General features: G+C 36.6%; 1 protein-coding gene across 5 annotated transcripts in view; it reads right to left on the minus strand.

Moving 5' to 3' along the window:
- Window positions 1-14,181, minus strand: part of DEUP1 (deuterosome assembly protein 1) — a 105,731-nt gene that overhangs the window by 46,573 nt on the left and 44,977 nt on the right. For all 5 annotated transcript variants that reach the window (XM_029206989.1, XM_029206992.1, XM_029206990.1 and 2 more), the window contains 3 exons: window positions 12,575-12,817; window positions 6,483-6,628; window positions 2,970-3,075 (listed from right to left, as the gene is read on the minus strand). In XM_029206989.1, the coding sequence (XP_029062822.1) occupies window positions 2,970-3,075; window positions 6,483-6,628; window positions 12,575-12,817 (495 nt within the window). The remainder of the gene's footprint in view (window positions 1-2,969; window positions 3,076-6,482; window positions 6,629-12,574; window positions 12,818-14,181) is intronic.

Raw genomic sequence — 14,181 nt, forward strand, 5'->3', positions numbered from 1 at the left:
TCATACAATATCCAGGCACTATCAAATTTAAAATTATATCAGAAGTGTAATGGATGGTTTTCAGGTTTGCTTATTTGAATTGAGATCTAAATATGGTCCACACGTTGAGACTGGCACCTATCTTTTTTTTTTTTTTTCCGGTACGCGGGCCTCTCACTGTTGTGGCCTCTCCCGTTGCGGAGCACAGGCTCCGGACACGCAGGCTCAGCGGCCATGGCTCACGGGCCCAGCCGCTCCGCGGCACGTGGGATCTTCCCGGACCGGGGCACGAACCCGTGTCCCCTGCATCGGCAGGCGGACTCTCAACCACTGCGCCACCAGGGAAGCCCCTGGCACCTATCTTTTTAAAGCCTCTCTTTGTGCATGCATGTGCGTGTGCACGTGTGTGTGTGTGTGTTCTGAGTACTCTGCATACATCGTCTTATTTAATCACCACAATCTCTATATTCCAGATCAGAAAATTAAGATACATAACTGTTTACAGTCACGTTCTTGGTGACAGGCAGTCTGATTCCAGGTCCTTACCCATTGTTCTACGTAACCTCTGTGAGCATAGCCCTAGAATGTGGTTCCCACATTGGAAAAAAGCTAGAGTGGGATGACCTAACATGGAAAGTTCTCAGGTCAGTAAGGCAACCATGGTCCAGCCTCAGGCTTTATACCGTCAATTTCTCATCTAAGTCTATTCTTTTTACTAAAATTTTCAGAATTTCAGAGTTGGACATAACCTTAGAAATCACATGGTCTAACTCCATCATTAAAAAAATGGAAAAACAAAGGCTCATAGGGAAAGGAACTGACTGGGTCTAAGTTATCCAGCTCCTAAGAGCAGAAGCGTAGACTAGGAGACTGAAGTACAAATACCCTCACCCCAGGACAATATTACACATCTCCTTTCGTCTCCCATCTTCTCTCTCCAATTTTTTCTCTTACAATTTATTTGATGAACAATGGGGTTGTTCTATCATTTGCCCCAATTTGGATTTTGCTGATTGCATCCCCATGGTGTAGTTTAACATGTTCTCTTAAAATGGTATTTTTAAAATGTGGGGAAAAAAAGAATATATTACCATGAAGAAGGAGTAAACTATTTTCATTATTTTCACAACATTTAGATATTAAAACATGCTATACTGCAAAATTTCTTTTTAAATGAGATGAATTTACCTAGCCGTAAATGACTTTTGGCTTTATTAAAAATGTCAATTTTATCACAAAATAAGTTACTAAAAATCGTTCCATATTGACAAAAGAGAAAGAAATAAAACACTTGCAAGATTCATAATACATGGCTCTTGTTGGTTTTATTACAAGACAATGAAAATGCTCTCTACAAACACTTCCCAGAAACTATAGCTATTTATACACAATTCATTTGTTACCTTTTCTGCACAGCAATGCATTATCTAGAGGTCTCCCAGAGTCTGTAAAGAGATTTGTGTCTTGCAGTCTCTCCCTCCACATCAAAACTGTGCGAAATCAGTAGATTCCTTCTAAGTTTTACTTCTCTACCTAAATCTATGAGGTTAAGAACGGTGTAACTATGCTTTAGGAGGATCTAATCAACCTTTTATCATAATGTATTCACTGGGGACTCCAGTCAAGAACAGTTTTTAAAGTTATATTTTAAAATATCAGTAAAATAAGTTTCATGGGATTATGTGAAAAATATAAGGAAAATGATAATTAATTCATAACACCTTTTCTACACTTAATAGCTGCCTGACAGTCAATTCTTCAGGCGATGGGATTTGCCTTTTACATTATTATATTTCCTACAGAAATAAGCAGTACAGCAACAGTCCTACTAGATACTCAATAAATGTTTGTTTAATTGATACAAACAACTGAATTTATAACCCTATACAATTATGGGAGACTTCAGCCTTAATATTAATTAATTTGTTCTCTAAATATTTATTTTCACTCATCGTGTGTCAGGCACTTTGCTGGGCACTGGATGATAATTCAAAGCCACATCCAGTATTTTCCTGCTTTTAAAAATTGTTTAGACTATATAGCATTGAATATTCTGTGTAATCCTTAAACTGAAAGACCAGAGAAGTGGGTAGCAGCCGTGAGAAACTCATGGGAAAGCCACTACTGAATTTGACGAGAGGAAGAAAAGACAGTTTTTGTAGCTGCCTAGCTCCTGGCAGAGTACTTGGCACATGTTAGGTGCTCAATGACAAAATGTGGGTGTCACCAATAACAATAGCAGCCAACATCTATTAGGTGCTTCCTCTGAGCTAGGTAGGCCCCGTTTTAAGCACTTTACTTGCATTATTTTATGGATTTAATGGAAGAGTATGAATTCATACTCTTAAAGGAAGAGTATGAATTCTGGAGCCAGATTGCCTGGATTCAAATCCGGCCACTGCTACTTACTAGTTATATAATATTGGTGGAAATTACTGACCTTCTCTGTGCCTTAGCTTCCTTAAATGTAAAGGAGGATAGTATTAGTACCTACCTCATAAGATGGTTGTGAGGAATACATGAATTAGGATTTGTTAAGCCCTTAGAACAGCTTCTGGCACATGGCAAGAGTTGTTTAAGCTTGTTTAATCCTCATCACAACCTTGTGAGGTAGGGCGAATTATCCCACCCCCATCCTAGAAATGAGAAACATAAGCAGCTCGCATAGGCAGCTTCCCAAAGCTCATGCACCTAGTGTGTGGTTGAGTGCAGGCCTCTGCTCTCACACTTCCTGCGCTCAGCTACCCTGCACCGAGCCACAGGCCCTCTGTGTTTCCTGGGCAGTCTCCCAGCAGCAGAGTGATGACCTAAGGTTTGTCTTTCTTATAGCATCACACAGAAGAGTGTCAGAATTAGCAGCTCGGTAGGTTATTATCTTAGGAGAAAACACAGAAGGAAAAAGAAGGGAGTGAGAGGGAAGATGTTTTTCCCCCTTTGTATTCAGAGACTTCAGATCTGACTGGAAGAACAAAGCTCATTATTTGCCATACCTTGTTCAATTCTTTTTCATGATTTGGTTGATCTGGGGTCACTGCAAACAGCTCTTTCCGTTGTTTTTCTGATTCTTTAATAGATGGTGAATAAGATGATTCAAGTCTACAAATTATAATGAGTACAAATTAAGCTTAACTTGATAAATTGTTATGATTATATTGTTAATTTAGGCCATCATAGGATGCAGAGATAGATTATTAGTCTTCTGGAAACATTTCTAGTTACAGAAATGGCAAGTTCTAATACATTCAGGTCCCATAAGTATTTGCATATTTAACTGAGTGCAAATAGTCTTAGTGAAAAAAATAAAACCTAGTTATTAATATGGAATTTCAATTATACATTAAAAATTGGCTGAATACTGGATTTGCATATGTAGATAAGATTTTTGGATAAGATGAAAAGACTGTTTGGTATAATAAAATAGCTTGGGAGCCAGTTTAAAAAAGAAAATAAACCTGACCTGCTTCTACATCGTGGAAAGGAACTATGTCAGGAGATGTCCGAGGGGAGCCGCTACTCTGTAAAAGTGATTCAAAGTGATTAAATCTGACAGCCTACCCAGAGAGAGTGCAAATATGTCTATTTTTTGGCTGCTCAATTTATAAAATGGAATAGCAACTATATATGGACACTAGAGAGGAAAGGCAGAAACTAGTATAAAAAGTACCATTTCCATAGGAAGGTTGGAGAACTAGAAACAGGTAATGTTCACTTCCACATCAGGGAGGTTGGTAAAATTAAAAAAACATTAAAACAGAAAAATAAAGATAACCAGGCAAGAAAAGAAACATGCTTTCCACTATTGCTGGACTAACCTGGTAGAGTCTGGGGTTTTGAGAAATGTACCCACCTATAAGTGAGTATAATTTTAGATTTCCAAAGAGCTTTTTAAAAAGTTCCACAAATCAAAAACTTAAGCCACACATTCAAACACAACAAAATCTGCGTAATGATAGAGAAATAACTAATGTAAAGATGGAAAATAAAGGGCTCTTTTAAAAGGTATAAATTAATAGTGATATCCCTGAGGTACATATGTCTGGACTGGACTGCCTTTTTTCTGATTATCAAATATACATGTTAAGTGTAGAAAACAGTTTATCAGAATATATACTGCGATAAATTGTCATCTAGGAAAAACTGTTGTCAGCATTTTTGTGTATATTAATTGTCTTTTTTGCCTGTGCATATGTGTATAAAAACATACATGTTTCCTGTACAATTAGAATGTACTGAACACATTATTTTTCAGTCCGCTTTTGTTTCCCACTCAGTAATATATTGTGAGTATTTTATCCAATATTCTCCTAAAACATTATTTCAGGATCAATCTTAAATTTCTCTTATTTGCTATGATTTTAAAAAGGTAAAAAATGAAATTTCCTATTTTTTTAATTCTCCCTAAGCAGTTCAGGGAGTGGAATGCTGAACTGAATGGTAAAACCTCATAATGACCTTATAAATTTCAGTGAGTGAATGGAACAAACATCAAGCTTTAATGTGGACAGGTTTAAAGAAGAAAACAATAATCATGCTAATATAAAGATATAAAGGAACTATCATTTAGCTTGTAAGAAGGGAATGCAGAAATTATTTTTATAACTCTCAGAACATATCAGCCCAAGGTGTTTCTATAAGTAGGGAAAGAAAAAGCTAACAAAACCTTAGCATTATGGAGAAAGGTTCTGAAAATGAATGAAGACATTATAATGCTACTATTATAAAGCTATTGTGTGTCTACACTCAGTAGCCTTGGCTGCTTCACCTTAATACAGCTGTAAAGACAAAACAGAGTCTAAATAAAAAAAGAAACCCAAAACGATAAAGAGGATAGAATCATGTTCATATGAGAACAAACTAAAAGAATTAGAAACTTTCAGTGGGAAAGATGAAGGCTGAGAAGACTCTGCCCAAAGTCTAAAATACAATGGAAGCTGTGAAAAGTTAAATATCTATCTTTTCATCAAATCTCAGAATACCAGAACTGAAGAATATCCTCCAAATGAGAAAGATGTAGCTTGGAGACCAAAATATATACCAACTTAAACAGAAGATGGCAAGCAGGCATACCAGAAGAGTTGTATTAGCCAAATATGTGAATAACTGCAAGATTTTAGATTAAATCATGTATTGAAGGACAGTTGGCAATGTCTGGAATTCAGCATTGGCCTTGTGAGGAAGTTCCAGAGAAAATACCTACAATGCTCTTCACAAACCAGAGCTAGACATGGGTTGAATGGTTTGCTCTTGTAGGAAACTTCTTACGTTTTTAGGCATATACATTCCTTGCGCGAAGACGTTTCTCACCAACTCACCACACTGGGACAGTGCCTTGCACATAATATATTTCCAATGGATTAGTGATCAGTGGTGATGACATACAGCTTATATATCTGAGCACTCTATAATGCTAACTGGCTAACAGGCATTCTACCATCCTTGGTTAGATGCACAGTAGGTCATTTTTACGAATCTTAATTTGCCATTTGTTGTTAAGTGTAGACCTCAAAGAAATGCTAGCAGATCCCACAACTTTGAAGAAATAATTATTGCCTTTAAAACAATGTAATTATCCTTCAATAAAATATCCCTTACCATTTGGCTATTCAGTTTCTAAAATCCTATCATTGGTCTGGCATTCGCCTTCAGATGTATGAAGGATTCAAGTTCTAGTGAGAATTAGAACATCAGTGAATAGTTAGAACAGTCAAACTGTCTATTCACAAACATAAACATTTAATAATTCTCTGAAGTCCCATTTCCTTTGTGGTTATGTAGTACACAATATCTGTCTGATTTTAAAAAAGGGAAAAAAAGTCTGGTCTAACAAAACCCTTAATGGAACTGACACGGTGGTGAGTGTGGAGGCCAAAATAAATACAACATTTATGAGTGAAAAGTTAGTAACAGGTTTAAGGCCAACAAAATAAAAATATTTGAAAAATATGGAATAAATCTTATGTATCAACATTGATAATTAAATACCAGCTCTAAACTATTGTTTTTAAGATATTCTGAAGAAGAAAGTTCTAAGAAAGTCTCTGACTTCATTATGACACATAAATATCCACATATCAGAACATGATATAATTTTCTAGGTGAGTAAAGATACTGATTTTGAAGATAAAATAATCACAAACTTTTTTTTTGTTTTTGCGGTACGCAGGCCTCTCACTGTTGTGGCCTCTCCCGTTGCGGAGCACAGGCTCCGGATGCACAGGCTCAGCGGCCATGGCTCACGGGCCCAGCCGCTCCGTGGCATGTGGGATCTTCCCGGACCGGGGCACGAACCCGTGTCCCCTGCATCGGCAGGCGGACTCTCAACCACTGCGCCACCAGGGAAGTCCCCACTAACTTTATTTTTAATATCTAATATTACCTAATAATTAACAGCATGTTAATACAAAACTGACTTTTAATTCTAGTTTCAAATATAAAACTCTTAAAAATATTCAAACATGATGTTTTGAATAGTTTTTCTCTGGCTGCTGAATATAAAAATATACCTTTTTTTATTTTCTGGAGCACTTTGGCACTCTCCTAGTTTTAATAATTCTCTGTGCAACTGCAATCGTTCCATTTCTATAATTCTCAAGAGACCATCACGTGATTGTAACTCACTTTTCACCTCTGAGAGTCCTGCTGCCATGGCCTAAATAAAAACATCAAAAAATTTCAATCCTCACATTTGGATACCATGATGTATAATACTTTTAAAAATATTTAACATCTATGAAGCAGCCTAATTTCAAATGAACTGATATATAATCCTTTGCTGGATCTGTCTTACAGAATTTCATTCATTTATTCAACGAATATTTACTGAGCTCTTACTCTATGTTCAGCACTGAGGATACAGTCACAGGATCTGTCCTCATGAGCTTACAGTCTAGTGATAAAGACAAAGATGCATCCAAATATGGCCATACTGTATGAAAGAGGGAAACATAAAAGTATGAATAAAATATCAATGCATAAAATTTGAATTAATGCAAGTAATTCCCAATTTAAATAAGATAATAGCCAAGAAAAATCTAATTTCAAAGCTGGCCAACAAAGTGAATTATAAACCATGGTTTACGGTCCCACTATTGCCCAATAGTAGCCCTACTTCAGCTGGTAACTAGAAATACCAGCAATCCTGTGAGCCCAGTGTTTTACTTGGCTAATAGCAGGGACTTGAGCAAGTTTAGAAGCTGTTGGGAAGGATCTAGTTGGGAGAGAGAAGGGGTAATACTAAGTGTCAGGTTCCTGAGAAGGTAGGTGGGGTGGGTCCCAAAGCACAAGTGAAAGAACTGCCTAAAGCAAAAGAGTCCCTCTGCTCCTGCAGTAGGAAAGAAGGAAGGAAGATGGAATGGAGACACGTATATGCATTTGGAAATGGGGAGCTAGGAGAGGGGCTACCTGTTGGCTTTTATTTTCCTTGTGAAGGAAAAAGGCAATGTCAGGTCAGTGGAAGGAGAGGTGGAGGTGGGGGTAGGGGAGGGGTTTTTGAGAGTGGAGAAGGTTTGAGATGGCCTTCAATGGGCATGGGAGAGTTAGTTGTTTGGAGCAACACAGTAGGACTCCTGGCAATGCTGATACTCATTTGAGGTTTGTGCCCATGACCTGTTGAGTGATTTTCTCCAGCAGAACTTGGCTGTTCTCTGGGAGAGAGGAATGGAAGAGTCCTTTCATATCAACAGTTCTCCTCCACTCAATTACACAGAGAAATGAACATTTATTAATGTAATTAATATTAAATACATATTAATATATTTGATGACCCAAGTCATCAAATCCATCGCCATTTTTATAGATGAGGAAATTGAGGGCCAGACTTGGTCCAAAGTTACATAGCTCATAACTGGCAGATTCTGGAATGGAAAAATCCAGATCTTTTGTCTACTAGTCCAGTTAGAACATTCAAGACGCAAAAATAATTGTTTCGTGCAAAATAAGTAAAGCAGACCTGTAGCTTATCAGTAAAGATGGGGGGGGTGTTGTTCTGAGGGCACTGCTAATAAAGGCTGTAAAGAAACCACTGTTGATATTTTCAAAAAATCATTTGTTCAATAATGCCTTATATATCAATAATAGATTCATTCGAATATAATCTATATACCATAAGATGCACCCACTTAAAGTGTACAGTTCGGTGGATTTGAGAATATTCACAAAGTTGTGCAAGCATCACCACTATCTAACTCCAGAGCAGTTTCATCACTCCTAAAATAAACCACATACCCATTAGCAACCACTCCTCATTTTCCCTTCCTTCCAACCCCTGGCAACCACTACCGTATGTTGTGTCTCTATGGAATTACCTATTCTGCACAATTCATACAAATGGAATCATATGACATGTGGCGTTTTGTGATTGGTTTCTTTCTCTGGGCATAACGCTTCCAAGGTTCATCCATGTTGTAGCATGTATCAGTACTTCATTCCTTTTTATTAATAATATTTAATTGTATAGATATACCACTTTATTTATTCATCAATTGATGAACGTTTGGGTATTTCCTTTTTTTAGCTATTATGAATAATGCTGTTATGAAATTCATGTATAAGCTTTTACGTGGACATACATTTTCTTATTCATTAATTCTTATGCAAAAATTCACAGCTTAGAATTATAATCATGTAGACAGTATAGGACATATGGGTTCCCAGATAAACTTTCTTTTTTTTTTTTTTTCTTTTTTACCAAAGCCTTAAATATAATGTATTATTTTCCAGGAGACCTAGAGACCTGGGCTCAGTAAAAGACCTAGCTGCAATACTTTAGCCCCAGAAATTCCTGGCCGATTTGGAAATAAGAATGAAAATATATTCAAATAGGTGACCTAACAGACTTGTTTGGATAAAGTCCTTGTCTCAAACAGCGGGGATTTTTCAGATGAGGTTAAAATTCCAAAATAAACAAAAGAAATGTGAAACAATAGATTAGCAAATAGAAAGACAAATTAACTTGATGTGAATTTCATCGATTATTTTACCCAATTGAGGAAGGCACTCTCCCGGCTCCCTGCATTGCAGATTTACTACCAGGGAGCAATCTAACATGAACCTGCATGTAGAAGAGTGGGCCTGCCTTCACTTGGGGAAGGGGTGGGGTACAAAAGGGCTCTAACTCCAGGACAATGAAATGTAGTGTCACCATGGAATTCTGTAAAATGTGATAATAATGGAGTCTATTTGTGTACTGTCATTAGAAAATAATACCTAAAAGAGAGACAGTTGGGGCTTCCCTGGTGGCGCAGTGGTTGAGAGTCTGCCTGCCGATGCAGGGGACATGGGTTCGTGCCCCGGTCCGGGAGGATTCCACATGCCACGGAGCGGCTGGGCCCGTGAGCCGTGGCCACTGAGCCTGCGCGTCTGGAGCCTGTGCTCCGCAATGGGAGAGGCCACAACAGTGAGAGGCCCACGTACCACAAAAAAAAAAGAGTGACATTTGGAGATATCATTAAGGGAAAAAAAAAGCTTATTTGTGATCTAGCTGCACAGGTAGAAGAATTTATGTTAGAATTGAAACTTTTACAATAATAATGATTTGACAGGTTTTTCTAACATGAAGAAATATGTGAAAGTTTTTAATTATAATTGACAGCATTATGTAAAATTGACTAGAAAGTGCAAAAAAAGAAGCTTTGTTGATATTGATAAATTGAGTTGTTTTTTGACTTGTGTAATATCCCTTTGAAGTCAATGTTAATAATACTGAGTTGACACAAGAATTGGTGATTTAACTTAGATTAGGTGATTTAAAATTAGCATGCTTTTGTATAAAAGTCAAATCAATTATTTGTCAGTGTGGATGCAAATATTCAGGAAAAATGATTCTTTGGTACTTGATTCAGTTACTGGAACACTTTCAAGTTTGCTTGGAACAACTTGGGTATGTAAATCTCTACTTTTTTAACTGTAAATTTTATGAAATCTTAATACAGATTGGGAACTTCCGGTGAATACTAAACATCCAAATTGAGATGTGCAAGTGTAACATACATACCAGATTTTGAAGACTTAGTATGAAAAGAAATGTAAAATATCTCATTAATAATTTTTTACATTGATTATATGTTGAAATGATAACTCTTTGGATATATGTTGTGTTACATAAAGTTTATTACTATTATCTATTAATTTCATCCATTTCGTATTACTTCTTTTAATGTGGCTACTAGAAAAGTTTAAATTACATTTGTGGTTTGCATTATATTTCTATTGGACAGTGCTGCTCTAGTACCTTAATGACACATTAACAAGCAAACAAAAAAGGTCCATTTTTTTGGCATAGATATTAGAAAAAATGCAGAACAATTTATTTCTGTCATTAACTGCCAATGGGAAATATTGTACACTTTCAAAATGTGAGTAATGCAGCACAGTAAATAAACATATGCAAAGGAATTAATAGCTATGCTGACACATTTCAAGGTTGTGGAAAGACAAGTGAGAAGATGTGATTCGTGTGAAAATTCAGATGCAGCTGGCATTAAAGTGTGTTGTAAACTAAAGAGAAGTTTATATACAATAAGTGACAGTAATTAAGACTGAAATGGTTGTCTTTTTAAATTCATGTGCAAGACGTGGAACACCATCATATGACAGTTTTGCAAAAAGAGAAGAGAAACTTCTTTCTAAATACATGCACTGGTTACAGTGATTATTCACTTCTAATTATTCCCATTTGGTAAAATATAAATTTTGTAAAACTAGTTTGAGGCCCATCTGTTTAGTTAGAAATTTGCTTAATGGTTTGAGAGAAGCAGTGAGTTTGAACCCTCAATCAGCTATCAAGCAGTAAATAATTGATACTTATTCTAAAGCAAAAGAATGAAACGTAAGTAAAATTTGGAAGTAAAACAGGGAAAAGGCCAAACAAAAGCATCATTTTCAGCATTTTTTTCTAGTTGCATCAAAATTAATTAGTGTTCTCCTGGAAGTAGAAATCTTAGCTTTTAGACACCTTGAAGTTTTTGAAGTAAATTACTTCTCAAAAATCTTTTCGTTAGAACTATAATATATTTTGTGTGTGTGTGTGTGTGAAACATACTCCAGAATAATTTGCTTTTTTTTTCTGCAAGTGAACCCTTGTGATCCTGGTGCAGCCTCTAGCAGTATAAAGACAGCTGCAAAATGTAAATTTAAGTCGTCTTTAAATCAGGGCCAGAGGTGTGACCCGTGGCCCCTGTCCAGGGGGATGAAGGGGAAGCAGCCCCTGGGAGGAAGGGGAGCCTGTCAGAACTAGCAGTCACGCAAACCCAGCTCCACCAGGACTGGTGGGCTGATGGCGAGCTAAACACTAGAAACCTAGAAAACTAGAACCTGGACAAGCTCTAGAGCAGAAGAGGAGGGGCTCGTCTCACTTACATTCTAGTGAATCCAGAGAAAGCATCATCGATAACTTTTCTGTTTCTAGAAGATATATGCCTTTCTCAGTGTTTAGCATTTGTAGTTTAGCCTGGTTTGTGTACATCTGCTTTCTCATTTGTATTGGAATAACACCCCCTCCACAAACAAAGCTGGAGTTTGGGGTGGGAAGCTGTACTTCTCGTAGAAATGCCACAGGATAGGAGAAGCGGGGAGCCTGTGCTCTGTCCCCTTCCCAACGTGGGGACAGGGGAACACAGAAGATAGATGCTGGCAGAGAAAGAAGTGAAAGGATGAATCCCACACGTAATCCCACATACAATGTGGCAGAAGGAGGGAAGGAGAAGTCGGCCCAACACTAAGAAGTGACCCTGGGAACAAGAGCCTGAGGTGGAATATCTTAGAGAAGTGGGAGTCTGCTCAGGCAATGACCTGGAAAGGTGACCTCAGCCTGAGGAGGGAATAGAGTGGGACTAAGAAATGGGCCAACTGACACAGAGGAATCAGTAGAAAGAGGCTGAATGTTTGCTGGTGGGAGATAAGACCTAGAATGAGAGAGAAAACCACAGAATGTCTCAAGTAACTGGGAGAGCCATGAATAAGAAATACATATTTAGTCGAGAAATTGGTAATGATCAATTTTGATGAATGCTGCATAACCTTCTTAGCAGTTCCAAGAGAGAGACAAAAAAAAGATTTTTGAGTTAAGAAAAAAATTAATCCTTGGAAAAACCATCCATCACATCTACCAAGCTGGAGTTACCTCCTATCTGGTAAACGATTATGATAAGGTTAATGGTGATAAATCACAGGGAGTGACCCTCATGCCTCTCAGGGAGGTGATTAGATTGTCAAACCCTTAATCATTTCCTGGATCTCCAGCCCAGGATTCCCGAGAGGCAAAGAGGCACAGTGTCAGAGAGAATGAACACTGGGGACAGAGGGTGTGGTGTGGCTAAAGGGCCATGGTTTTTAGGAAGAGAGGTCTGTGAGAGACCACTGCTCTACTGCACTGGTAATATTTATTATCACGTCGCTGCAGAACCCGAGTGCACCTAGTGGGGAAAAGTACCCATGGAAATACTGAATTTACTCATCAAGTAAGAATTACTTATTAAGAGGAAATATGAGCTGAATTTACATATGTAATAAAAAATTAGCTTTCTAATCCACATGCCTGTTGAGTCATCATTTGTACAACTCATGGGCTATAACAGTTGAAAAACAAATAAATCTTTACCTGGCACTGTCTTTGGTACATTTTCAGTTCTTGTAAGAGCTTCTGATTTTCATCTTGTAACTTATTCCTGCTTAACGCTATTTCACTCACAGCTGATTTTAATTTTTCAATAATGAACTCATCTCTTTCATTGGTTTCACAACTGGTATCTGCTTCGCATATCCAAGGAATTTCAGAGCTGCTGTCTTCTTCTATGCCCTGTTTTTTACTATTTAGTGGAGTTTGGTAACTTTGCGCCTGTTTCTGAGAAATACGAAAATTGTTTCAGTTAAGTGAAGAATATCATATTTAAGCTTACACAAAGTTCAAGAATGATAGAAAAGAATTAGTAAAAACATCTTTAAATATATTATTAGATAATGAAGCTTTGTCCTTCATAATTCAGTCTTGGGTTTATTCTAAAACCTCAATTTCAGGTGGCATAAAGAGAAAATATATCTGTATAACCTCAGAGCAAAGATGCAGAGTAGAGCAGATGGCTTTTGCTAGGGAATTCTTATTCAGCGAAAAAGGAAATATAGAAGATATGAAAAAAAGCATGGATTCAATTACATAATAGCTGAAAATGTCTCTATGACAAAAAATAAACAAAATAAAACAAAAGATCTGGATTGTACAAAAAAGTTGTCAACATGTATAACAAGGGTAATTTCTGATGTACAAAAACTTCTACGCATCAATAAGAAAAAGACAAACACCACAAAAGAAAAGTGGTCAAAGTTTATGCACAGGCAATTCACAGAAGAGGAAATGAAAAAGGCTGAGAAACACAAGAAGAGATGCTCAACCTTACAAGTAGTCAGAGAAACGTAAAGCAAATGAAGTCAAGGTTACTGTTAGTCCATCAAGTTAGTAAAAATCAAAAGACAGATAGTCCATGCTGGTGAGAGTAGGGGTAGTCTTGTTGCCTGTTCATGAATTATAAATTACTATCATTTTTAAGAAAGGAATCTGCTAATATTTATTAAAATTTTGAATGAACACACCTTTTGGCTCAGCGATCATTTCTAGGATTTTTATTTAACAAAACGAAAGTATTCGTATTTAAAGATGTACATACAAGGGTATTTGTTACACTACTGTAATAGCAGAAAACTGGAAACAACCTGAGTGTTAGTTAATAAGGAAATGATTGAAAGAATTATGGTACATCTGCAATATACTATGGTATATATGATATATATACACTATATACTTTGAAATATTTTAATTAAGTAGTGACTCAAAAGGCTATTCATGGCTTATTAAGTAAAAAAGCAAAATTTAAAAAAGAAAAATATACAATTTCCACACAAGCATATATTTACATATTTGTACAAACAAAAGAAAATGTATGTGAAGATAAACACCTAATTGTTAACAGTGTTTATATTAAATGGATAAGAATGAAATAGAGGATGAGGCTATCAGTTTTACATCACATTATTTTGTATTGTTGAATTCAGGGAACATGTATAACATATAATTCAAGTAACTTAAAGAAAGAATGAAAAATAAGTATATATCAAACAAAATGTTTCTTACCAGCTTTAATAAAAATTCAAAATTCCTTAGGAAAGCCTTTAAGGCTTATTACAATCTAATATCCAACTCGCCAGCCTTCCCTC

This window comes from Monodon monoceros, unplaced genomic scaffold (assembly GCF_005190385.1).
Source record: "Monodon monoceros isolate NGI ecotype Baffin Bay Population unplaced genomic scaffold, NGI_Narwhal_1 Super_Scaffold_7, whole genome shotgun sequence".
In the NCBI taxonomy this organism is placed as follows: Eukaryota; Metazoa; Chordata; class Mammalia; order Artiodactyla; family Monodontidae; genus Monodon; species Monodon monoceros.